General features: G+C 44.4%; 1 protein-coding gene across 1 annotated transcript in view; it reads right to left on the bottom strand.

Annotated features, from left to right (window-relative positions):
• Positions 1–2,910: 2,910 nt before the first annotated feature.
• Positions 2,911–26,573, bottom strand: part of VAT1L (vesicle amine transport 1 like) — a 144,158-nt gene continuing 120,495 nt past the window's right edge. Inside the window, exons 8-9 of the mRNA XM_024735750.1 lie at positions 6,006–6,089; positions 2,911–4,114 (exon numbers count right to left, since the gene is read on the bottom strand). Of these exons, the coding sequence (XP_024591518.1) occupies positions 4,016–4,114; positions 6,006–6,089 (183 nt within the window). The 3' untranslated portion in view covers positions 2,911–4,015. The remainder of the gene's footprint in view (positions 4,115–6,005; positions 6,090–26,573) is intronic.

Below are 26,573 nucleotides of genomic sequence, written 5' to 3'. Positions count from 1 at the left end.
AATCACCTGCCACACCCGCAAGCTTTCATGTCACACCATTGTACATGCTTGTTCCCTCCCATGGAAATCCAAGATTATTCATTTGTCATTCAAAGACCTCCATGCCCAGTTGGGACTTCCCATCATGCCTTTCTCCAACTCCACTCCATTTCCACGTGAGTGTATTTCACCTACTGTTCTACTCTCCTTTCTTCCTATACGCTCTTCAATGTTCCCACCTTCTTGCTTTCACACTAATGTTTCCTTCTGCCCCAAATGGCTTTTGAAAGGTTTACCTCCATTTGTGCTCTAACCTCACCCACATGGCTGAAAAGAATTTTGTTCCCAACTGCAAGACCTCTTCCCCACTCTCAGAGTTATAAGGGAAGATGTGGATTTTAGTTTAGATTCCAGTTTTTCTTGCTGGACTGTGTTTACATGTGACAGCGCACCACCACTGGCTGTGTGAGGCCATGAGCCTTATACGGAGTACATGAGCATTAACTGAGAACGTAATGAGAAAATCCTTTGCACAGTGATCTTGTAAGAATTTCACTGACAAGGTGACTAACTCTTCTACCTTGTAAATTCAGGTTTATGTATGTGGTGTTTTGCTGACATGGGGCCTAGCTCTAATTTTTTTGGCTTCCTGCTGAGAAATATAGTAAATACAGCCAAGCCTCCCTAATCATGAATTCCTCCTTCATGAAATCTTTCCCCTTGGAGATGCACTTTTGTGCATCTCTTTGATAACCTTGAGGATGTTAGATCATGAAAATGAAAATGGTTGAGGTGTGTGAGTTTTGAAATCAGCACTTCACTGAACACTTGGATCGAGGGCCAGATGAAAAAAATGCTTCTTGGTGTGCATATTATTTGCTACAAAGGAAAACAAATGGATAAACATATCCTTGAAATCAGAGGAAAGGGAATCCCTGAACAGTTTCTAGTGAGAAGGGATGGTAATTGAAATGCATTGTATTTTACCCTTATTTAAGCCAAGAAGCATGGTGGAGTGGTTAAGAGCATGGATTCTACCTTGGAGCCTACCTTGGCTCCAGGTCCTGGCTCCGTCACTTCCTAGCTGTGTGGTCTTAGTGCAGAACCTCAGTCTTCAGTTTTTTCACCTATAAGATGGGCGTAATGGTAAACCCCACCTCTCAGGGCTGTTGGGAGGGTAAGAGAGTATACATATAAACACACGCACGCACACACACATATATACACATATATGTCTTTTAATAGCATATAGTAGGTATCATAAATACTATTATAATTATCGTTACTCTTGTTATCATTACTATTATTACATGATGCCTTTAATAGTTCTTTTATTTAGTGGTGTCTTATTTTCTTGCTTGAGGGAAGCTGAATGTATTTTTAAAGGCCTATTTCATCTTGACTCCTGTTTTCTATATATAGCCTTTAGTTTCTCATCTGAAGATTCTTCGATGACATGTTTTTTATATTTTCTTTTCATTCACCCATGCCTTGCGTTTTAATAGTGGGGCCATTTTTGCAACAACTATGTATGTGGAGTAACACATGCCAGGCGAGGTTCTGCTATGCTGAGTACTTTATTCGTATTTTTTTATGTAAACATAATTTGCTTTGTAGGCACAATATAACAGAAGCTCTAAAGCCACAAATACGTTAGACAATGTTTCAGTTCCCTCCGATCAATCATAAATTACTGAGAAGCCTTCACAGTTCCTTTAAGGCAACCTGAGACGTTCTGTGTACTTCCTTCAGAAAAACAGTCAAGTGACAGCAAACAAGATGCTTCGAACGAGAGTGTGTTAAACAGTTAATTTTGATACTTTAATTTTTTTCCCTGTTCTTCATGGCATAAGTTGGTCTTATCGGTCAAACACTAGTTTTCTCTTCTCATTCTGTATACCAAGGAGACAAAAGGGTTTTCTTTAACTAACCAGCATAATTTGTGATTACTGTCTAAACCTTATAGTTGAAAAAACAGATTTGGGGAAGAATGTCTTTTCATGCTAATCCTCTGGACATAACAAAGGCCGTTTGGATTCTGAATGGAGAGTTCCGTCTCCCCTGGCAAATAAGAGGCCTGGTATGGCCAGTGGGTCTCTGCTCCTCCAGCCCTAAAAAATGCCATCTTTGGCCAGCTCACCAGGAGTGTCACTTGGGTAACGGCTCCTCTTAAGACCTCATTGAGGGCTTGGTTATGGGAAAAACATGACCAATAGTACTGCATTTAGCAAACATGCTGGGGGGATACAACCTCTACGTTATCTTTCTAAATGACCCGGAGAAGAGAAGTTGATGTTGGTGTCTCTTTTGAGATGCTCTCATCCCTTGGCTCATCAGGTGGCACCACCCTTTCTCATCTTCGTAGCTTACATGTACATTCACAATGAGGAGACACTTCCTTCAGATAAATATTTGGCATAAATTAGTCATCATCACAAGCTTAGGATAGGAAAAAAAGAGCATGATTAATGAGGTGACATTTGTTACCAATGGACTTAGGGAATAAAACAGGTAGTTGCTGAAATGCATTCTTTGCCATCACTTGGGGGAAGTGTGGGGTGTACCCTAAGGCTCATTGGTGGAGAGGTCGGGCAATGCAGGAGCCCTCGGAAGTCTTCCAGAACGCAAGTGAGTTGGGCTGCTAACACCACGGGCTCCTTGTGTCTCCGGTTTGGTCTGTGAGTGGTGGAGTCCACCCTCTGGGCCAACAGGACTGGGAGACGTGGTGAGGAGCACCCCGCCCCCCGCTCCCGCCCCATGGAGACACTGGGCCCCTTGTCCCTCCAGAGGGACTGTTCACCTCAAGCCGCGTCAAGTGCGGTGGGACCAGTGGGGGGGGTGTTTCTCAGGAGTCTGGGAGCTGGGAAATTAATCAGGGGTGTGCGATCAAGTAATTTGGTACCGGATTTCCAAAAAGCAGGGCCTTGCAAAGAGTCTGCACCATAATTTTATATTTCAGAGGAGAGGAACACATATTTGGCATCAGGTACTAAACATCGAGTTTTGTATCGCTAGAGTTTGTGACACGTTGGAACACGCTTTGGCAAGAAGAAAGATACTCATTGATTTTTTTCCCCCAAATATGGTCTACAAAGGAGATCTTTCTTGGGGGATCCAAGGTAAAGGCTGCTATTCAGTACCAGGAAATGAAAAGAGCAGAATCGGTAATGCCAATGGCAAGTGTGCAAACATAGGTGAGTCTCAGTAATGACTTTGAAATAGTCCCACACCTGGTGAGTTTTCTTAAAATTAAATATATATGGCGGGGAGAGGATTTTGCTCATGAGATGTGGTTTCAGAGGAGGGATCTCTGTGGCTGGTCCTCATACTTTGGCTGTTGACCCATCTTCTATCCTGAAATATCCACATCTATCTCCCTGTGTTTATGGTTAAGAACCGGTGAAGGAATCAAGCATCAGAGGGTGAGGGGGGGGGGGTTGGTTTAACCTTTTGACCGTGAAACACCTGAATGAATGTAAGGAGGTTGCCTCTTCAATGGGAAGTAGGACAGTCCAACTTGGAGAGATCCGAAACTTACGGGCTTGTGAAAACATCTCCTGGCCTACCCTCTTTCTGCCAGCCAAATTGGCAAGCGCTCTTTTCAGAAGCATGGGCGGCTAGCAGCAAAAAGTGTCATTGGCCTGAAGAATTCTAGGACAGTGCTCTGTGATAACGCCTTTCAATCCAAACTTGTCTTTGCCCATGTCTGGTCTCTTAAGCAATGGACCTGTGGACTTGTATCAATTTGCAAGGCTGTTCTAGAACTGTCGAGAAGGACCCAAAGACGGATGGTTTTGAAACAGGGGAGTGGGGAAAGTGTAACACACAGACGGGGGAAGGACGTAATACTGCATGGAATGGGATTGGCACTTAATTTCAAAAACAACAGTGATCAACAGCTTTTTAGCTCAGCTGACAGCAGACAGACACAGCACACACTGGACTACAGCATTTGTTCACTGGGGCGCAGAAGAGATTTCTCAGCTGGGTCCTCTTTCTCCAGAGCATCCTCACGCCCTCCTGCCCGGGCCCCGGATTACTGGATGAAGGGCGTCCTCTCCTTGTTCTCACTGTCACCCTCGTGGTCCTCCTCCTCTTCGCCCGCCTCGCTGGTCTCTGTGCTGTCATTGGCCATCTGTAATGCAGCAGAGGACTTCTTAGAGGGTTCTGCAGTCTGTCTCCTGCCTTCTTCGAGCATCTGATGAAGGCCCTTGGGAAAGATTTCTCTGAGGGCTGAACGCTAGGGTCACCTGATTCCTCAGGAAGGCAGTGTGGTACCAGGTGACTTGGGTTGGGCGCCCTAAGACGCAGGCTCTGAGAAAGCATTTGACTGCAAGTATTTGGAATTGGGGAGATGATTCCAGAGCTTGGGAGATGATCCCAGGAAGCACAGGTCAGAGTGAGGAAAGGAGACAGAAAAGGCAAGGAAGCTGGCACGGGATATGTTAATAGGTCCTGCCATGGGCAACTGGGCTCAGTCCTGCTGGGGACCACTGGGGGACAGTGGGGGACACATGAGCAGGGGAGAAGCCAGGGAGTGCCGATTTTGTGCATAACCCAAGCCTCTGGCATGGTCAGAGGATGCTCTCAGGCAGAGAGGGGCGGCGGCCAGCAGGAGGACAGCACTGGCATGCAGGGGAATCATGAGTGCCGGGGGCATGGGTGGGCATTGACAGCATCCACTGCACCGAACGGCCAGGGTTCAAAGCCTGATGCTGTCACTTCCTAGGAGCCAGAAGAACACTAGTAACAAATGTGGGTTTATCCACTTTGTTGTCTGTATTCCCCCATGGGAACGTCCTTTCTGTGAAGATGTGGACTCTTTCTGGTCTGTCTATCCATCCATCCATCTACCATCTATCTACCTACCCACCTACCTTCTTGTCATTGCTAGTACCTGGCACACTTGTCACACCTCTCTGAGCCTCCATTTCCTCCACCGTTAGGACGAGGATAAACCCACCTGCCTTATAAAGTTGTCATGGGAGCCAAGTGAAACAAAGGGAAATGATGTACTTGAAGCGTCTGGCAAATTGCTGAGCACACGACAGATGCTCAAAACATCCTAGTCCTGTCCATTTACAGCCCCCTTCATGAACGGTGCCTCGGAGTTCTCTTCTTGTCCTAGACCCTGAGCTAGGTAACTTCCCTTGACCCCTGAACCTCTGCTCTCCCCACTTATTCTTACAAACAGGAATCATCTCCTGAATCTCAGTCCCCCCGCCCGTACCACATGGCTGACCTGGAGCTGGACTTCCCTCTCGGCCACAGCACATGTAGCGCCGTCCCTCCACCCGCCTGCCTACTCAATGCCTGCTTTTCCTTTTGTGCTCAGCCCGCTTCCTCAAGGAAGCCTTCCCAGACTTTCCTAACGGGAACAGACCCCCTACTGCGAGCCCTTCTTTGTGGCCCGGATCCATAGCTGCAGTGTCCCATTTCTACGTATGGCTTGTTGATGGTTGTCCACCTGCCCCACCTCTGGATCTGTGCAGTCTGGTGGCAGTCTCTGTGTCGACCGCCACACTGCAGAGCCCCTCAAGGGACCCTTGCAAGAGTGTCTGGGATGTGAGTGTGACATGCTTCACTCCTGGTGGAGTCCCTGCGTGTAAGGGTATTGTCCTGGTAACAGAAAACAAAAGCCATGGGCCCATCAGGAGGCATTTTGGAGGCAGGTGGCATCATTCTGTTGTGTATCTGAATGTGAATTTATTAAATTTTACCAGGAATTCCTCCCGCTTGTGCAGCCAAGAGTGAGCAGGTGTAATAGACACGGGTGTGGTCTTGTCCTCTCCTGACCTCAGATTGCTCCTGAAACGTTCTCACCAAAGCGTTTTCCTTTCTTTATTAGCGTTCATCCCATTTGTGACTAATCCCTCACTTGCACATTCGTTTCATTACCTCTGGTCTCCCCCCCACCAGCCCCAGCCCAGCAGAGGGCTTCCTGTACTTCCCTCCATCCCACCTGTGCCTGCACCAGATAAACCTTCTGGTGTTGAAGTGAACGGATGCCTCTGCTTTTGACTCACCAGCGGAGTCGGGGTCTTTTCTACATCCAGAATTAACTTTCCAATGTTCCCTCGGTCGTGGATCCGCTGCATGGCCTCCTTCACCTGAGAGACGGAGAGAAAGCGCCAGTTAGATGAGGTGTCGCCCAGGTGGCAAGAGGGCCTGGAAAAGCCAAACCACCCTCTGTCCACCAGGGGGCGCTGCGGTTCAAGTTTAGCAGCTAAACTAGCAATGGTTTCCAAAAGCGCGTGCAAATAAATTCTGGTTGTCCCTCACACTGTCTGCAGGCGACTCGGTTTCCTGAGTCTAAAAAATGAGAGTGATAGCTCCGGAAATAAAAAGATGAACATTTCTTTAAAAAAAAAAAAGGCTGGGGGAGGAGGGTCCTATATAGAATTCCAAGAGTTAACATGCTGCCGAGGGAGGGGCCAGGAACATTAGCCAGAGTAAAATTTGACCAATTAAATTATTTTTCAAGGGTCATTTTCGCCCTGCTTACCTAAGTGTTATATAACTCTGATTCGTAGTTTGGCTAAAATGACCCATCACCGAGGCTGAACTACATTCAGGAAAATTCCCATGGTTCCTGGTTATCGAGTGGAAATTTTGTTTCCACCTAAGCAGAGGTTTCCCCAGAACTAGTATTCTCCCCAGTGAAGAGGACCTTCCGTTTCTTTTCAAGTGATGGGAGCTTGTCAGACAAATATCAATACATAGACGCCTCCTGGGACCCTCTGAAAAAAGCAGGTGTGTGATGTAATCTGATGTAGCCTTTGAGCCTTTCATTCTGTTGCTGTATGGAAAATGAACTCTAGGGGGTGCTGTGCGGATAAAATAAAATAAGGAAAGGGCAACAGAATGCCAGGGCTTGGCATGGGTAAGTCCTCCACGTCTCTTAGTGAAATCTAAATGGAAATGCAACATCTCTTGATTTTAAAAAGTGCGATAGATCTAGTTGAAATATTTTTCCTTAAGTCTCGGATTTTTAAGTATTTTTGTTCATGCATTCATTCAGTGCACAAATATTCACTACATGTTGCTTATAGGCTAGATGCTATGGTTTATTTTAGGCATATCTTTTATTGATAGCATATGTTTTCATTTAGTTTTTTTAATATATAAATTTATTTATTTACTTATGGCTGTGTTGGGTCTTTGTTGCTGCACGTGGGCTTTCTCTAGTTGCAGCGACCAGGGGCTACTCTTCATTGCGGTGCGCGGGCTTCTCACTGTGGTGGCTTCTCTTGTTGCGGAGCACGGGCTCTAGGTGTGCGGGCTTCAGTAGTTGTGTTGCACGGGCTTAGCTGCTCTGCGGCATGTGGGATCTTCCCGGACCAGGGCTCGAACCTGTGTCCCCTGCATTGGCAGGCAGATTCTTAACCACTGCACCACGAGGGAAGTCCATTTAGTTTTTTTTAACTATATCTGAAAGTATTTTCTTTTAGTTGGCAAGTTTCTCCCATTCAATTATTGTTATGCAGGTAGATTTAGTTGTGTCATCTTTTACAGAGTCAGATTGCTTTTTTTTAAATTTATTTTTTATTGAAGTACAGTCGAATTTATAGATGCTATGGTTTAAAAAAATTTTTTTTTGAAGTAAGCTAGGGTGTCTGCCTTTGAGGAACTCAGTCTGGGGCTGATGGAGCAGTGTTTGCTTATATAAAAACCAAAGCCATTAACATTTGAATAAAAACTTGACGGAGCCATTAAAATGTGCGTATTTGAATTGCTTTTCTGGGACGTTATCCTAAAGACACAATTCAAATTATGGGGAAAAAACTTACCACGCAAAAGATACTCGATTGTTTTCAATTGCAAAACATTGAAGCAACTTATATGTCACAGAATAAGGGAATGGTTAAGTAAACCATGGCTCTGACATTTATCTACTGAATGGAAATGTTTTGTAGCTGTTAAAGTGCTAATTATAAAGAATATACAGCAGGATTAAATGTCTTTATAATATTGTTAAATGAGAAAATCGAGGTGCATATTTTTATTTACATCCCCATAAAAACACGGGCATTCTAAAATAACTAGAAAGGGATTTGGATATATGATAAAACATTATGTAGGGGGAATGGGTGCTTTTTAATTCTAATGTCCAAACATTGTTATCTGGTAACATATTATCAAACCGTTGTTTGATATAAGTTAAATGTATCTTTATTTTTTTAATTTTTAAAAATATGTATTATTTATTTGGTTATGCTCGTTCTTAGTTGTGGCAGGCGGGCTCCTTAGTTGCAGCACGTGGGCTCCTTAGTTGCGGCATGTGAACTCTTTTAGTTGCTGCAAGCATGTGGGATCTAGTTCCCCGACCAGGGAATGAACCTGGGGCCCCTGCATTGGGAACGCGGAGTCTTAACCACTGCACCATCAGGGAGGTCCCTAAATGTATCTTTAAATGCTTTCTTTGGATAAGCGAGCATTGGTTAGAATCAACCTCTTTTATAGACTGACAGTGTCATGTGATTGTTGAATTTCCTCACCCTAATACATAATCCAGGAGATTTCTCCTATTTCTGTGATGAATGATGCTTTCCAAATGCTTTTGTATTCAGTCTGAACAGCAGCTACTGAGAATCTTTAAATATCGTGACAGACAGCTTCTAAAACAGCTCCCAACCACCTCCTGGGACTCACAGTCCTGTGTAGTCCCCTCCACTTAAATGTGAGCTGGACCCAGCTACTTGCTTGTAACCAACCGAATACAGCAAAAGTGACAAAATGTCACTTCCAAGATGAAAAGACAACCCTCAGAATGGGAGAAAATATTTGCAAACAAAGCAACTGACAAAGGATTAATCTCCAAAATATACAAGCAGCTCAATATCAAAAAAACAAACAACCCGATTCAAAAATGGGCAGAAGACCTAAATAGACATTTCTCCAAAGAAGATATACAGACTGCCAACAAACACATGAAAGGATGCTCAACATCACTAATCATTAGAGAAATGCAAATCAAAACTACAATGAGGGGACTTCCCTGGTGGCACAGTGGTTAAGAATCCACCTGCCAGTGCAGGGGACACGGGTTCGAGCCCTGGTCCGGGAAGATCCCACATGCCACAGAGCAACTAAGCCCGTGCACCACAACTACTGAGCCTACGCTCTAGAGCTCGCGAGCCACAACTGTTGAGCCCACGTGTCACAACTACTGAAGCCTACGCACCAAGAGCCCATGCTTCGCAACAAGAGAAGCCACCGCAATGAGAAGCCCTAGCACCATGACAAAGAGTATCCCCCGCTCGCCGCAACTAGAGAAAGCCCGGACGCAGCAACGAAGACCCAACACAGCCAAAACTATAAATAAATAAATAAGTAAAAAGAAAAACCAAACAAAACTAACCTACAATGAGGTATCACCTCACACTGGTAAGAACGGCCATCAACAAAAAATCAATTTCTTACCAGTTAAAAATAAAAGACTGTGACTTCTGTCTTCCAGTCTCTCTCTTCCTCTGACTCTTCTTGCCTTCTTTTTCTTTTTTAAAGGCTGACGTGTTTTTAGTTTTATTTATTTTATTTTTTTAACATCTTTACTGGAGTATAATTGCTTTACAATGGTGTGTTAGTTTCTGCTTTATAACAAAGTGAATCAGTTATACATATACATATGTCTCCATAGCTCTTCCCTCTTGCGTCTCCCTTCCACCCTCCCTATCCCACCCCTCTAGGTGGTCACAAAGCACCGAGCTGATCTCCCTGTGCTATGCTTGCCTTCTTGTTCTGATGACACAAATGGCCATGTTGTGTGCTGCCCTATGGAGAAGCCCACATGGCAGGGAATGGAGGGAGAACTCCAGCCAACAGCCAGTGAGGAACTGACACCGTCAGTTCAAAAGCCTATGAGGCCCTGGATCCTGCCAACAGCCAACGAGAGAGCTTGGAAGCAGATCCTTACTCAATTGAGCCTTGAAATGATATCACAGCCTGGGCTGACACCTTGATTGCAGCCTTGGGAAAGACCCTGAGCCAAAGGACCCAGCTAAGCCCTACCCAGATTCCTCACCCACAGAAACTGAGATTATAAGTTGGTTTAAGCCAATAAGTCTTAGGGACAATTTGTCATGCAGTGATAGATAATTAATACATTGTTACCTTGAATGTATAATTCTTATCTTGCAAGATACATATTAGACCCATTTTACAGATAAGTACCTTAGTTCTCAAAGACATAAGCAGTTTGTCCAAAGACTACATGACTATTGGCAACAGAAACGTGCTTCACACTCAGATTTGGCAGACTTCAAAAACCAATGCTTTTTCCGAGTTCTGCCCCGATCATGCTGCTTCCTTTGATTCTCACATAATGGTTTCCCAGAATTCAGTTGTTTATTACCCTGGCAAGTCATTAAGCACCTGGAAACTCCTTAACAGTTTTTAAACTGCTTCTCCAATAAGGTAGAGCCCAGGGAAACCGAAAAGCTGTTTTCTTACCAGTTAAAGCTGACTAAGATGCTAGAAAAAAGTTCCCAGCTGGGCAGTCTGTAACCTGTATATTTTTGGGACATAGCTTTCTGAAAGGGACTGACTCCTTGAAGTTCCTTATATGGGGGTTGGAGAAAGAATTAGGAGTCTTGATCCCCAGTCATGCTGTTTGAGTTTACATCCTCTTGGGCTGCTCTTGGGGATGTGAAGAGTCTTTTATGACAACTCTCAGAGGGAAAGAAACTACCATTTTTTGATCAATTCTTTATGAAGCACAGCGTGAGGCATTTTACATATCTTGCTTCATTTTATCTGCACCTATACTCTTAGGTGAGTATAGGCATCAGAGTTTCAACAGAGGAGAAACCCAAGGATGAAAAATCGCAGGAATCTGTCGCAGGTCGCCCTCTGAATGGTGTGGGAACCACGTAGGAATTGAGAGAGGGAAAGTTGCCCTTTTCAGGACTCTGGAAAAACCCAAGATGGGGCTCTGCTGTCTGCATCCCAAAACTTCCCTCCAATAACATCATCAAAGGGTAAAGTCTGCAAAGAGAGATTTTTCTCCCAAGTTACCAGTTTATGAACTGAGGCGCCTGGGTAGGTGACAGGGTACAGAAGATGGTGGTGACAGCCTCCAGAAAGCTACTGGTCTCCCTTATGGCTGCCAGGGAGATTTGTCTAAGGCACTCTTCTGCTTAGAACCTCTCCCCATTGCATTCAAAAGAAAAGTCTAGTGGACGTGGCATTGCCTAATACAGTCACCACTAGCCGCGTGTGGCACTGAGCACTTGAACTGTGGCTGGTCTAAACTGGGGTGTGCTGGGAGTGTGAAATACACAGCACACTTCAAAGACAATCATAATGAAAAAGAATGCAAACTCTCTCCTTGACATTGATTAAATATTGAAACAATAGCCTTTTTAATATCCTGGGTTAAAGAAAACATAATTAAAATTAATTTCACCTGTTTCTACTTTTCTGCCTGTGGCTACCACAAAATTTAAAACTTTGAGTGTGGCTCACATTATAATTCTGTCAGACAGCCCTGGACTCAGTTTCTGGGAGCTGATGTCTGTTGCCCTTTCTGGCTTTGTTGCTTCCTCTTCCCCTTGTCTACCCCCCTCACTCCCATCACTGGAGACACATCTGGACTTCTCAGCTTTGTGCCAATGTATAAACCCAGTTCCTTCCCACAGTGCCCTGGTCCTGGAACTAACTCAGATTTGTCTGTTGATTTAGATGTGAACTCTTCTAGGAAGCTGCTCTCACCGCCCACCCCCGCCCCTCACAGTCTGGGCTAAGTGTCCTTTGGGCTCCCCCGGCACCTGGACCGGCTAGTAACGTCACCCTCACCCCCAGCTTAGAACTTGCCCATCAGCCCCTCCTGTACGTTGCCGTCCAGTAGAAATATGAAGTGAACCATGGATGCAACTAACATTTCTCTAATTAGTCACAGTAAGAAGTGTAAAAAGAAGCTGCCGAGATTCATTTTAAAAATATATTTTCTTTAACCAGATCTATCCCAAATATCATCATTTCAGTATATGCTCAATACAATAAAAAGTATGAATGAAATATTTTATATTCCTTTTTTGGTACTAAGGTTTTGGAATCCGTGATGTATTTTACACTTCGAGCGTGTCTCAGTTTAGACCAGCCACACTTCAAACGCTCAGGTCTACCGTATTGGAGAGTGCAGCCATAGACGGCAGGAAAATGGCACCAATCTCAGGGACCCCAGCGCAAAGGCGTGTTTGGCATATGACAGCCTCTGGAATGAATGAATGAATGAACAAGGAAGTTCATTTGAGGGGAGAGTGAGACTCACGTGGCTGAGCCATGCCCAGAGGTTTCTGTCAGGTGTATCCCTGGTCCCAGTGCCCCTGGCCCAGGTAGCTGTATCTTGGTGGCCTGCTTGGTGCTGCCTGGATGGCCCGGTGGAGTCTGTTCATAAACAGGGTCATGGTCCCCCACACCCAGTCTGAGATGCCAGTGCCAGCTGCGTGGCTGGCCAGAGGCTGGATTTCCCAGGGTTAGGGATTCTGGCCACAGTCAGTCCATCTCTTCGGGAGCTGGTTTCCCATCCAGACAGCGGGAGGAAATTTGAGTCATGTCATTCAAACACTTCAAGAGGCCAAGATCCTGAGCACAGAGGCCATCTCAGTCTTTTCTGACACTTCTTGTCCCTGGGAGGCTGCCTTGATAAACCATCCCAAGCGGATGGGGGCAAGAGGCAGTGGGAACATCCCTGATTCCTAGGCTCTGCTTTGGCTCACTGATGTCATTCCAGCAAGTCACTTCACCTCTTTGCCCCTCATCTTCTTAATATCTTACATGATGATAACTCTTCTGTCCATCCATTCATTCTGTCTGTCACTCATCCAGCAGTGCCAAAGCCCTTTTCTAGGAGTTGTGTGTGCAGTAATGATTGAAACAGACATGCTCTCTCTGCCCTGAGGGACTCACAGTTTCGCGTATTAAATAGGCTAATCATCATAAAGAGTTTCACAGCCTAAGAAATGTGTTCCTGGTTTGTTTATTTCGCCCCAATGGACGCAGCCCATCAGAGTTGATCTTGTACCATTGGTGGGTGCTTCAACCAAGTCCAGTAGCATTTAAGTTGGTGTTCAAGCATGACCCCTGGGGAAAATGTGACTGGCTCAGACCATGTTCACAGAGGAACACTAGTTGTGGTCATTCTTATTTCTTTCTGCAATGGATCTAGGAGAGGTGGTTTTCTGGAAGTCTGGGAAGATGATGGTGAGCAAACACCTACAAGATCCTCTGCGTTCATGAAACTTATGGTCTTACAGAGACACAGACTTAAACAATCAAAGTGACTCAAATGAATGTAAGATTGCCATTGGATAATTCCAAGATGGTGTTATGAGAACGTGGATAGGGGAATTGACCTGGTTGGGAAGATCAAGAAAAACTCCTCTAAAGAAGTGATCATTGAGCTGGATTTTAAAGGATGAGTAGAACATAACTAGGAAAAGAAGGGAGAGAGGGCCATTCGAAGCAGAGGGAGCTGAGTATGAAAGCAGAGACTGCAAAGAGGCCAGAGGGCGTGAGGACAGAGAGTAAAAGTGAACCTGGGACAAGATGCTGGGAAGATTGCCTGGGGCCGATGGTACTACATTCCAGAGAGTCTGCAGGGGTGCGGTTGCCCACAGCAGATCCTACAAATCTACACTATCCAGTCACCTTCTGAGTGGTCAGTTCCTTCACACTTGAGCAATGAGGGTTAACATTGCTCCGTCTTTGTTTGGGGTTTCATTTAACGTTTCACGATATTCCATTTCTTTTTCAATGGTGTGAAAGGCGTAAATTCATTAGGGTACAAATGATACCACTTAATAACCAAACCATTTGGCTTGTGCTGTGAATAGTACTAAGCCTAGCCATCTAAAAGAGGAAAAAATTTAAGATGGATTATTCCACTGATCACTGTGCCTATTAGATGATAAATTAAAAGCTTTGAAAAAGGAGAAATGAGTAATACTCTAATTAAGAAACACATCTACCAAACTCTTCTCTGGAAGATGACTCATGTTAATGACGTCCATCTTTGGGAGGGATTGATGACTGCTTAAAACCCAAAGTGGGTATTGAAAAGTATCACGTTCATTGCAGGTAGACTTGAAATCTGGAATTTGTGTTCTGTCAGGTAGCTGCGAGAGTCTAAAGAGAGTGAGCCCCGAGATTTTGACCTATGTGGAAGAGTGACTGAAAAAATAAAATTTCAGGGGCCATGGATTGATCCACTGGGAAGGCAGAGAAAAGATTCAAACACAACTTTTTGGATTAGTTGCAAGTGGGTCTTTGCAATAATGCAGGGCGTGGGGAAGGGCGGGGCATTTAAGGAGGCGCTCACTCCCAGGGTCATTCAAGTGGTGGTTCAGCACCTGAGAGTGAGCGCCTCCTTAAATTTTGCACCCTAGTCATCTCTCTTGCCCCATCCCAGTTCTGGCACCACAGAATGGCCAATGTAGATGATCCTAGAGGATTTTTTAAGGGGCCACTGGTAGGAGTACCGGCTTAGAAGAGGTAAAGAATGTTCCGAGAATGAGGAAGAGGGAAGGCAAAAAAGCAAGACAGTAGAATTGGGATGAAGTAACTGGTCCTTCTTCCCTGGGAACTTGGATGGCCCTGACACTGATGACCACATATGTATCATGGTCATTAGGAGTTCAAATGAAATAAACATTGAGTTAGAAGCCAGAACTGTGGTGCAGAAATCTACAGTCCATAATCAAGCCAAACTATATATTCTTGTCCAGCTGTATTCCAAACTAAAGCAAAAGATGAAAAAAAATCTAGTGAATTGCCTCCAACATTTGTTTGATCTTATTTAACAATATTCCCCAGTGTCGAATTTGGATGGTGGAGTAGAATTGAAGTGGACACTTGTGGATGCTTATTCCAACACATAAGTGAGGTCCGGGGAGGAGGATAAAATATGCATGAGATGGTTCCTGTCCCCTGCGGAAAAATATCTGTTATACAGTCTGTAAGAGAGATGTTTGAAGTGTGATGGGCATAGAAGAGGAAGCAATTAGAGTTGGGAGAAGGATGAAAACCTGGGGAAAACTCTTGGCAGAAAGGTATTATTAGAATGAGACTTGAGGGTCAGGGAGAAGTTTGTCACTCAGCCAAAGAGAAAGGCATAGAAATAGTCTAAGGAAGTATTACTTATGCAGAGAATGAGTCATTGATGGCCACCAGAGCACTGAGGGTGATGCTGGCGATTATGCTTTGAAAATCCTCTTGAATTACTTAAGATCCTCAAGTCTGCTGGGAATGGGTTACATCATAATGAGCTCCTGCCACTCCTGAAATCCCACGTGACAATGGCAGAACTTACAAAATGTAGTTTCAACTGGTTCTTGCTTCAAATCCTTTAGCAAAATCCTCCAATCAGTTAGAGAAGCTCTTATTTCTGCTTGGAGGACTCTAGTTCCTTACTAATGATGTAACCCCTTTGCTTCCAGATAGTACTGGTTCTATTCATTCCCAGGTGGATAATGATTCCATTCCATGGCGCCTGAAAGTTTTCCCCGGGAACAGTCAAATGTGAGAGTTATGGAAAAGGGTTAGAACTGTAAGGAGGCCAAAGACCTTTCAAAATCTTGAAAGGTCTCATCTTTTCGAAGGGATGACAGCCAGACCTGCTAACATTTAGGAAAGTACAGTTTAGAAGGCCCTTTCCATAGGCTTTAAGGGAAAGGGCTTGTTTGCAGGTGTTTGGGGGCATTTCAGTACCTAAGGGAATTGAGATAGCATTGACTATGTCATCTAGATATGGCTGTCATTTAGATGAGTGCTGGGGTACCCAGGGTGCAAAATTAGAGGTGGCCAACCAAGGCAGGTATGCCTGGGACAAGTTGTTTGGGGACTGTGGGTTGCTCTAAAGTAAGGAGTGAAATAAAAGAGTGATTGTGTAAGAGGCATTTGCAAACAAAAAGCTCTTGTAGGAAGCTGGTTCTCCACCACTTGGAAGGGGGGTTTCTTGTGGATACCCTTCACTTAGACAGGAAGGAAGGGGAGGGCTATATGTTTTGGACCGTAGTGATTTAAGAGTCACCACCTGCCCGTAGGTTATACTAGGAGAAGGTAAGTGTCTCAAGAAAAGAGCTGAATCTAAAAATCAGGTAAATGTAAAGGACGAGGCAGAGGTGGCACGTCCATGGGGTGGTGGGGGGCAGTGCTCATTCACATCACAGCAGCTGACATATGACGAATGCTTAGCAGGTGCTGTCACCGAGGAAAGCACTTCTGTGCTTGATCTCCTTTCCTTGCAGCAGCCCTGTGAAGTGAGTGGGAATTTGTCAATCAGGTATACATACAAATATTCTCCCTTTTTTCCTTGAGTCCGTGTTGCTCACGGAGTTTCATCTGCTTGTGGTTCGAGGGGAAGGTCTCTGTGGAAGTGAGGTCATAGGATGTGTGTGCAGAAGTGCGAATCAGTGTTACTCAGGCGACCCATGGCCCATGGTGCAGTGAGCCTGATCTGATTGTGATGTGAGCAGAAAAAATTAGAAGCAGAGTTACATGCTGGAAATGCAGTGGAAGGCTGGTTTCATTTTGGCAAAGGAAACGTCAGGATGTAGTGTGACCCAGTGGCTGGTGGTGATGTGTATCCTTGAATTAAATCGCAAACCTGTCAGGTGAAGAGAGAGCCCAGAGATTAAACTGTATCTGGCTATCACTACAACCAAGTAAATAACAGTTTGCATATGGACAAGAACCTGGAAATCCTACCTTGAAAAATCACACCCGGTCTACAGCAAAACTAATCACTGTTTTCATTTTTTTAAAAATTATGAACGCATGGTAATGTTTGGGTATTGTATTGGTTTCCTAGGGCTGCAGTAACAAAGGGCAACCAGCCAGGTGGCTTCAAATAATAGAAGTTTATTCTTGCACAGTTCTGGAGGCTAAATGTCCAAAGTCAAGGTGTCAGAAGGATGGGTTCCTACCAAAGGCTCTGAGGAACAACCTTTTCCATGCTTCTCTCCTAGCTTCTGCGGGTTGTTGGCAGTGCTTGGTGTCCTTGGCTTGTAATCACAGCACTCCAATCTCTGTCTCTGCTTTCACGTGCCATTCTTCCCTGTGTTTCTCTGTCTCTTCTTTTCTTATACGGACACCAGTCATACTGGACTGAGGGCTTATCCTATTCCAGTATGCCCTCATAAGAATTTAACTCTCTGCAACGTTGTAATGTTGAAATACATCTGCAGTGACGCTATTTCCAAATACACTCACATTCCAAGGTTCGGGGAAGGACATGAATTGGGAGGGGCACTATTTAACCCGAGACAGGTAGTACACCTTTAACTTTTTTTTCTTTTTAAACTATTTTGATTATGAAATAAAACACACACACACACAACCACACAAAACAAATATATAGTTTGTAAGTGCTCAGGTCAAGAAATAGAACTTCGTTGGACATCCTCAAAGCCTCCCCCCACCATGTATTCTGTGCCAACCTCAACTCCCTCCCCTCCTCCAACTATTACCACTTGTATCCCGACTTTCAGAGTGATCACTCCCTTGTGTTTCTTTTAGTTTTTCATCTGACTGTACTACCCTAGGCACCATAGTTTTACCTTGCCCATTTAAAAAATGGACAAGTCCTTTTAAATCTATTTCTTCTGTTTTTTTGTTGCTGTTCCTTGCAAGGTGAAGAGCCCAGGTGGTTTGGTGGTGGTTTCCTTCGCACTGTCTGGATTCTGTGGATTGCAGATAGCTGGTATTGTCCAGCATGGCCCCTGTGATCTGTATTTCCTCCAAGTTGGTAGGAGGTTTGATCAGACTAAGACTGTAGGTACTGTTGTGTCCTCTGGGAGACACACGATGGCTGGTTGACCCTCTTTTCCTGATAATCAATGCCTAGACCCATTAATTTATTTGGGGTTGTGAAACGGTGATATTCTGATTCTAACACTCTGTTCATTTATTAGCTGCCATAATTTTTTAAAGAGACACGTCCCTTCATCTATTAGTTGATTACGAGTGATAAACATCTCATATAAGAAAGGGAGAATAAATAATTGATTCTTTCCTTATTTTTATTGGTAGCAGCAGCCTTTTAAAAGGAGCAAAATTAAGGAAACTGAATAAAGCTTTATGGGTAAACCATTCACTAATTGAATAGTTAATACTTCTTACTTGATATTGAAAAGGAAAAAGTTGGAGCAAAACATGTCCATCAGGGCTTCCCTGGTGGCGCAGTGGTTAAGAATCTGCCTGCCAGTGCAGGGGACACAGGTTCGATCCCTGGTCTGGGAAGATCCCACATGCCGCGGAGCAACTAATCCTGTGTGCCACAACTACTGAAGCCCGAGTGCCTAGAGCCCGTGCTCCACAACAAGAGAAGCCACCGGAGTGAGAAGCCTGCGCACGGCAACAAAGAGTATCCCCCGCTCGCCGCAACTAGAGAGAAAGCCCGCGCGCAGCAACGAAGACCCAACTCAGCCAAAAATAAATTAAAAAAAAAAAATCTAAAACAAAAACAAAAACATGTCCATCAGGAGTAGGATGGTTGAGGGAATTGCAGGATATCCCTGAAAGGTCACCTCATCCCATTTCTTACCGATGTGATAAGGAGAAAAAGTAATTTTATATTCAGTGTGATCACACCTCTGTAGAATATATATTAATATAAAGAATAAGCAAGAGCTTGTATCAACCCAGCTACCCTGGGTATATCTGTGGTAAGGCTAGTTTTCATTTTCTCCATTATACTTTTTGTGTTTTTTCTGTTTATTTATTTTTAAAACCACTTTATTAAGGTATAATTGGTATATAAAAAGCTGTATGTAATTAATGGTTACAGCTGAATGAGCTTGGGGATAAGCGTACACCCATGAAACCATCACCACCATCAAGACCATAAACATACCCATCACCTCACCCTTTTTATTATATTATTCTCTCACCCTTTTTATTACAGTTACTATTTTGAGGTAAGAACACTTAACATAAGCTCTACCCTCTTAGCAAATGTTAAGTACACAATACAGTATTGTTAGCTCTGGGTACTATGCTGTATAGCAGATCTCCAGAACTTACTTATCTTACATAAAACTTTGTTCCCTTTGAATGTCACATCCCATTCCCCCTCCGCCCAGCCCCTGGTAACCACCCTTCTACTCTCTGCTTCTGTGAGTTTGACAGTTTAGATTCCATATATGTGACATCATATTGTCTGTGTTTTTTAAAATGTCCACAGTGAGCATGTGTTCATGCAGAGTAAGTTTTAAAAGCAATGGTGGGTAAAGCACCAACTCCACTTTGATCATCACGGTAGTGAAGGGAGGTTACAGAGCAGGAGTAGAAGGAAGCTCATCAGGGCGGGGCATCTGGAGCCTTTCACAGGGAGATGTAAATAACTCCGAAGTAAAAGGAACCACCAGCTATGCAGGAGAAGCCATGTGCTGTCATAATCAGTGGTCTCATGTGCCAAGTGTCTTTTCCAGGATGTCCCATCAGAGGAAGCCCCATCAGAGCTTGTCCCATCAGAGGAAGCCCCATCAGAGGTTACCCCATTAAAGGAGGTCCCATCAGTACTGCAAGGACAAAGCCTCTAAGAGGAAACTCATTATTTCACACCTTCTTCCTCTCCCTTAACTTACTCTCTCCAGGCCATCAAAATCTAAACTTGACCTTTAATTGCAGCAAGCACCTCCCCTGCTGCAGCTAGTCAGTCAGAGGTCTTTGTTCTCATCTCCCTGTGTGTCCTATCTCCACTCTCCATCACTGTCTAGCTCAAGGCCCCATCACCTCCTTCCAGGATGATTTTTCCAGCCTCCTATTTGGTCTCTGAGGCCCCAGTTTCTCCAATCTGCTCTCCTTCTACTGCCAGAGCTATGATTAGTGATCGATACAGCTGTATGTCTTTCATGTCCCAAATGCTTGGGACTGTGCTATAAATTCAGTAAGGATAATGATAATAATAGTGATTTTAATGGCTAACACTGACCACTTAGCACACAAGCTGGACAGATGCCGAGTGTCAAGTGTTTTTTGCGGAATAGTCCGTTTGCTCCTCATTATAACCCTATGATGTATGTGCCGTAATTATTCTCATTTTACATGTATAGAATGCAAGGATTGGGACGGTCAATCTGCCCAAGATCACAGACATAGGAGGTAGAAGAGCTAGGATTTTCACCTAGACTGCTTATAAAATATTAGCAGGTGAAATGACATCATGTCTGGGATTTGCCTTAAAATACTTCAGAAAAATAATGGAGGAGGGGAGGCACCAGAGGAAACAAATTGGCCAAATGTTCATCACTGTGGAGGCTGCCTTGATGGTACATGGCTGGTGGGGGTGGGAGGTGGGTCAGTATTTGCTACTTTTGAATATGTTTGGAATTTCCCAAAAAGGTTATAAAATATGAACTTTGACTTTGTTCCCCCAAACCATAACTATAACAACAATTTCAGCACCCAAATGCTCAACTGTATACGTTGAATACTGATGTTATAAATGAGGGGTTTGGGCTCCTTAGAAGCTTGGTGCTGGAGAAGGTCAAGGTCTTACCCCATTTCCCCAGATAGAATAATGTATCCTTTTCAGCAAATCACCCAGCTTTGCAAGGGTAATAAATTCCAATATTGAACGCCTGCCACAGGCCAGGCAGCATTCAAGGAGATGATCGCACACGGCCCCTTCCCCAGACAAGCCCCCAGGCTGCCGAGGTGGGGACACCATCCGTGCACTCCGTCCAGGAGAGCATGGGAAGAGCTATATTCTAGGTATGAATCAAGAGGTGTGCAAGCCCAGGGGCAGGAAATGACTCAGTTTAGAGAAAAATGGCATTTGCTCGGGGCTTTGAGGGGTGGGAGGCCTTTTCCAGGAAGAGAAAATGCACGTACAGAGTCCTGAAAGGGGAAGGATGGCTCACACAGGGACCTGAGAGTTAGTGAGGGGACACTGGGCTGAGCTGTGCCAGCTGGGGGCTGGAGGTGGGGCTTGGAGACATCTTCACTTGGACCTGATCAGAGGTGTGTCTTGAGAAGATGGCCTGAGAGGGATGCCGGCAGGTGGGGCAGGGGACGAAGAGAAATGGGAATTAGGGGGGCTGTGAGGTGGAATTGACAAATTTGATGGTGGGATATCTCAATAGGCTGCCCATCCCACCTGGCCTTTGAGATCATTTCAGGCTGTTTGAAAGCCATGTAATTCTCCAAAGGGGAGAAAGATCCTCTAAAAAGACCTATGTTTTGAAAGATTCTCCATCAAGCACAGAGGAGATCTGAGGTAATTTGATATATCTTCGTCCATTTTAATTAGCGTTGCGAACAGGTGACTTTGCTAGGTCTGGAACCTCCCTTCTGTCGGCGTCTGTGTGATTCTAAAGTCAAGTTTTTAATTATCTCTGCCCGTTTGCCAAGGCACAGAGGGGCATGGGGGCTAACCTTTTCCTTCCTGCATCTTCCTCGCCTGTCTGTCAGCTGAGTTTTTCCCTCTAAGCACCAAGGAGTACCTATTAGCCTTGAGGTTGTGTTGCCACGGCGACGAGATGGAAAAATACACGGGCTCAACACACAGGGTAAAAAATTCAACGGTTGAGGGAGGTTTTGTCTTCCAGCCACTTTCCTTTCCTGCTCAGGGGCCCACGGCCTCAGCTGATAGGGCCACACATCGGGGACAGGGTGGACGGGCCACTCGGGTTCACAGGGTGGTAACACTGATCCCCGAGGAACAGCTTTTGCACGACAGTCAGACCCCTCTGGAGTCATAGGGGAGGGTGGATCTGGGAAGATCCCCATAGCAGACAAAGAGTTTGGTAGAAGTTGGAGAGGTGGGTGGCAATTCACCCGCACTAATACAAAACTGAAGTCACATCCACACCACGCAGTGTAGGGAATGCTTGCACTCTTTACATGGTCTTTAAAACACCTTGTAATGTCTTTAAAATGCTCTGACCTAGCAATTCCACTTTTGAGAATATGTCCTGAGGAAATAATGCTACATTTGGAATAACAAGAGAAAAAGCTTTATGTCCAAAATGTTCATTGCAGCTACAACAATAAAAATAAAAAATAATCTAGATGTCCAGGAGCAGGGGAACAGTTGAATAAACCCTGATCTACTCATTTGTTGCAATACTATGTGACCATGAGAGTTAAAAATGCTGAAAGAGTCTATCAGAGGGGAAAAGAAAGCAGTCTGCAAAATTTTTTACTATGTGATTATAACTTCTAAAAAATGTCAAACCCCCGAACAAAAGAAAATCAAAACAAACCCCCAAATGCACAAAAAGAAAATTTTGGAAGGAAAAAACCCCACAAAATATATTCAAGGGTTATTGTTGGGTGATGGGATATAGATGGTTTTTTCTGCCTTTATTCTTTTTTCTTTGAAGGGGTATATTTTTAAATGTCTCCATTGAATATGACATTTTTCCTATTGGAATAAAAACTTTTTAATGGTTTTAGTGCTTTTCTTCTTTTTAATTTATTTTTTATTGAAATATAGTAGATTTACCACATTGTGTTAGTTTCCAGTGTACAGCAGTGATTCAGTTTTATATATGTATATATATACTTTTTCATATTCTTTTCCATTATGGCTTATTACAGGATATTGAATGTAGTTCCCTGTGCTATACTGTAGGTCCTTGCTGTTTATCTATTTTATATATAGTAGGGTGTATCTGTTAATCCCAACCTTCTAATTTATCCCTCCCCTGCCCCACCCTTGGCAACCACAAGTCTGTTCTCTATGTCTGTGATTCTGTTTCTATTTCATAGATAAGTTCATTTGTGTCATATTTTAGATCCCACATATAAGGGATATCATACAGTATTTATCTTTCTCTTTCTGACTTACTTTACTTAGTACGATAATCTCTAGGTCCATCCATGTTGCTGTATATATATGTATACACCACATCTTCTTTATCCATTCGTCTGTCAGTGGACAGCTGAACTGTTTCCATGACTTGGCTATTGTATATAGTGCTGCAGTGAACACTGGGGTGCGTGTGTCTTTTCTAATTATAGTTTTGTCCAGATATATTCCTAGGGGTGGGATTGCTAGATCATTTGATAACCCTATTTTTAGTTTTTTAAGGAACCTCCATACTGTTCTCCATAGTGGCTGCACCAGTTTACATTCCCACCAGCAGTGCAGGAGGGTTCCCTTTTCTCCACACCCTCTCCAGCATTTGTTACTTGTAGACTTCTTAATGATGGCCATTCTGACTGGTGTGAGGTCATTGTAGTTTTGATTTGCATTTCTCTAATAATTAGTGATGTTGAGCATCTTTTCATCTGCCTATTGGCCATCTGTATGTGGAAGAAAATAATTTTTTAAAAAGTTCCACAATCTCGAATCAGCCATGTTTCCAAGTGAATGAGTCAATAGTCTCACCAATACAGGTCCCAGAAGCCACTTATTACACTAATTTTTGGACTCTTCTATCATCAGAACAATTCTGGTCACTGCAGGAACTGCAAAACCAAATGATACAGCGTCTTGGCCCCCATGGACTTGACAGACTAGGTCTGTTCGCCTCTGGATGTTCCATAATTGAGCACTCTGAACAGACCTTGACTCAGCCCAGAGCATCTGTAGGAAACACAGCAGACAGGCCTCTGTACGATGTGGAGTCTATCATTAGGCTCATCAGTTTTCATTGCTTGGGATTCCACGCAGGTTTTAAAGAAATTATCACATGGATGAAGAAAGCTTGGGAGAGCGTTCAGTTTATCACTGCATGTGTGCAGGTGGGATTATGAGAAACCTGCCCCCATGGAGGACCCATCTGCCTGCGTTGTTTTCCCCTCCTGCAGTTCATCAGTCTGCAGTCTTGGCACAAAGAAGAGGTAGGTATGCATGCCTCTCAGCCATGCACAGCTATTTAAGACACTGAAATAGATCTAAATAATAATGTGGATGAAAACAGCTATTTGAGCTCTGATTACTGCAGGCAACATAACAGTAACAGATAGTAATGATTATAATGGTTACGTCTATTGAGTACTGACGACATGCCAGCAGTAACCGGCTAACTGGTTTCCAGGCATCATCTCCCTTAATCTTCACATCAACTTTGTACATGGTGGGTTATTATTTCTACTTTACAGAGGATGAAACTGAGAATCCTAGAACTTAATATGCTCAAGGTGACACAGCTAAAAATATTAGAAGAGCTAGGATATAAAGATGGAAACCAGGAGACTTAAAATCTGTTCTGTTATGACCATTTAGACGTTTAGTGCTTCTAACAAGTCTGAGAATGAGGCATCATTGCAATTTTTAAGGATGAGAAAACTGAAGCTAAGAGAGGTTGAGTAGCTTTCCCAGCATCATACAGCAAGAAGGCAGCATAGCTGGGATTCGAACCCAGCTAGTGTCCATGTGTCTCTAGAGCCTGCTTCCTTCCCAACTGTGACAGCACAGTGGCCCTGTCTCCTAAGCATGACAAAGAATGTTAGGCGAATATTTCATTTGTAACACTTAACATTGGACCCCATACCGAGCAGATTCTTAAAAAGATAAAAGGATGAGTACATGACATATAAATGCTGAGAAACTGTAAGCAAGACAAGGTGCCTCCATCCATCCCAAACAAAACAGTCAACCAACAATCAATCATCCTGGAATCACTACTGAAGGACTCTGTCCCTCAGTGTGTCCATCCACACCTAGGACTGCAGAGGTAAAAAGAAATACTTCATGCCCTGAGTGATTGGTTTTGCTCTTCCAGAAGCTCGGTGCTGCTCCATGGGGCTGCCTTGCTGGGACGTGTCTTCGAATGTCACATGGGAGGCAGTCGCCAGGAGAAAGTGCAGTGGGAGCTATTGTGGGGAGATGAAGGGAGTGCCCTTGTGATCCCAAGAAGATGGTCCCCAGCCCTGCCTGGGGAGCATAAGATTTAGTTCCGATGCCTGGAGGCTAAGCCATTCCTTCTCAGGATGGGAACTGCACGGATTTCTCTAGGATTCCAGTAGAATAAACAGAGCTTCCAGAGTGACACAGCTCCCTAGTGCCTTATAGCGGGATTTTCAACCTCGGCACTAGTAACATTCTGGGCCGGATGATTCTTTGTTGCGTGGGGCTGTCCTGTGTATTGTGGGACGTTTAGTACCATTCCAGCCCTCTGCTCACTAGATGCCAGTAGTGTCCTCCCAGTTGTGAGGACCCAGAACGCCTCCAGACACTGCCAGCAGTCCCCAGAGGACAAAATCTCACCCAGCTGAGAACCACTGCCTTAGAGGTAGGCATTAGAAACAGGAGACTGGAGGGGAGCCTGTAAGTCATCCTGGGGCCCCCCTTAACTTGATCCTCCTAAGCTAGGAGGGTCACTAATTGGAGAAGGGGAGAAAGAGGGCTGTGGATGCAAGACTTCTGTTCCCCCAAAGAATTATCCCCCCTTCAAAGATGTCACAGGTCACTGCTGCCATTGCCACTCTGACCTGTAGAGGGCGCTGATGTCTGTCCTTCACTGTCTGGCCCAAGCGTGACGATGTAATTTTTACTTAATTATTGAATGAGTTGAGAATTGGTTATAACACGTAAATAAGACTTAACGTAAGGCTCGGACATAATCTGCTCCAGTATTTACTCATCCTTCATGACTTCCTCTCTTAGTTTCATGGTAACCCTGCAGTGGTAGAGAGTGAAGTACACCAAGCAGGAAATTAGCAGTGAGAGGTGAAGTGACTTGCCTAAGGTCACACAGCTAATAAGTGACAAAGTTTGGGTTAAAATCCAAGTGTTTTTTTTGACTTGAGAAGGAGGCTTGTTCCACTGTTCTTGGAAGATTGAAGTCACGTGGAGGCTTCACATCCAGGCGGGATGACATAATGACATATAAGACACTATGTACACCACCTCCTACTGGCCTTAGGAGTTCACTGTTGGGGAGCAGAGAGGGCCAAATAGATAAACACACATGCAGAACATCAGGGGCTATATCGGGGGGATGAAGCATGCACTGCTGGCACCCCAAGAAAATGATCCATAACTCTGCGTGGAGAGTGTGAGGTTTATTTACAACCCCCAGGGGCTATACCACTCCTCCTCTGGATGGAAATCCAAGAAATCTCTCTAGTACTGCAGTACAATGAATAAATCCTGGGGTAGCTTTGTCAGTGGTAATCGTGGAGCCTCTGCCCCAAAAGGCCCAGCCTTTATGAGGTCAGTGGCCTCCTCTGCTGCCCTCCTGCCCTGTACCTTGACACAGAAGATTAATTCTGAATTCAGTGTGTCTGGGATTGTGCTGGGCCCTGGGGCAGAGCTAGTTTAATGGAGACATAGTGGGCACTGGAGCTCCAATCCCAGTCTCATCACTTCCAAGCTGGGTGACTTTCCACAGGTCATTCAACCTCTCAGAGCCTCAGTTTTCTCATCTGTAAAATGGCATAAGTGCCCACCTCATGGAGTGGTTGTGAGGATAAAATGAGACAGTGTGGTAGAGCCACCAGCACAAAGCCAGGCGTGTAGCAGGAATTCAATAAAGAAGAGGTTCCCCTTCTCCTCTTTGCCCTACTGAAGCAGGATGTTCAATGTCATGGCCAACAGGGAGATGGCTGGGGCTTTCTGAGGGCTGAATGAGGACCTTATGAAAGATGTGGTGGAGAAAATGTTTTTGTTTCTTTTTTTTTTTTTTCCCTTGAGTCCT

Source organism: Neophocaena asiaeorientalis, unplaced genomic scaffold (assembly GCF_003031525.2).
Source record: "Neophocaena asiaeorientalis asiaeorientalis breed wild unplaced genomic scaffold, Neophocaena_asiaeorientalis_V1.1 scaffold40, whole genome shotgun sequence".
Classification (NCBI taxonomy): Eukaryota; Metazoa; Chordata; class Mammalia; order Artiodactyla; family Phocoenidae; genus Neophocaena; species Neophocaena asiaeorientalis.
This window is presented reverse-complemented; position numbering and strand designations above follow the sequence as displayed.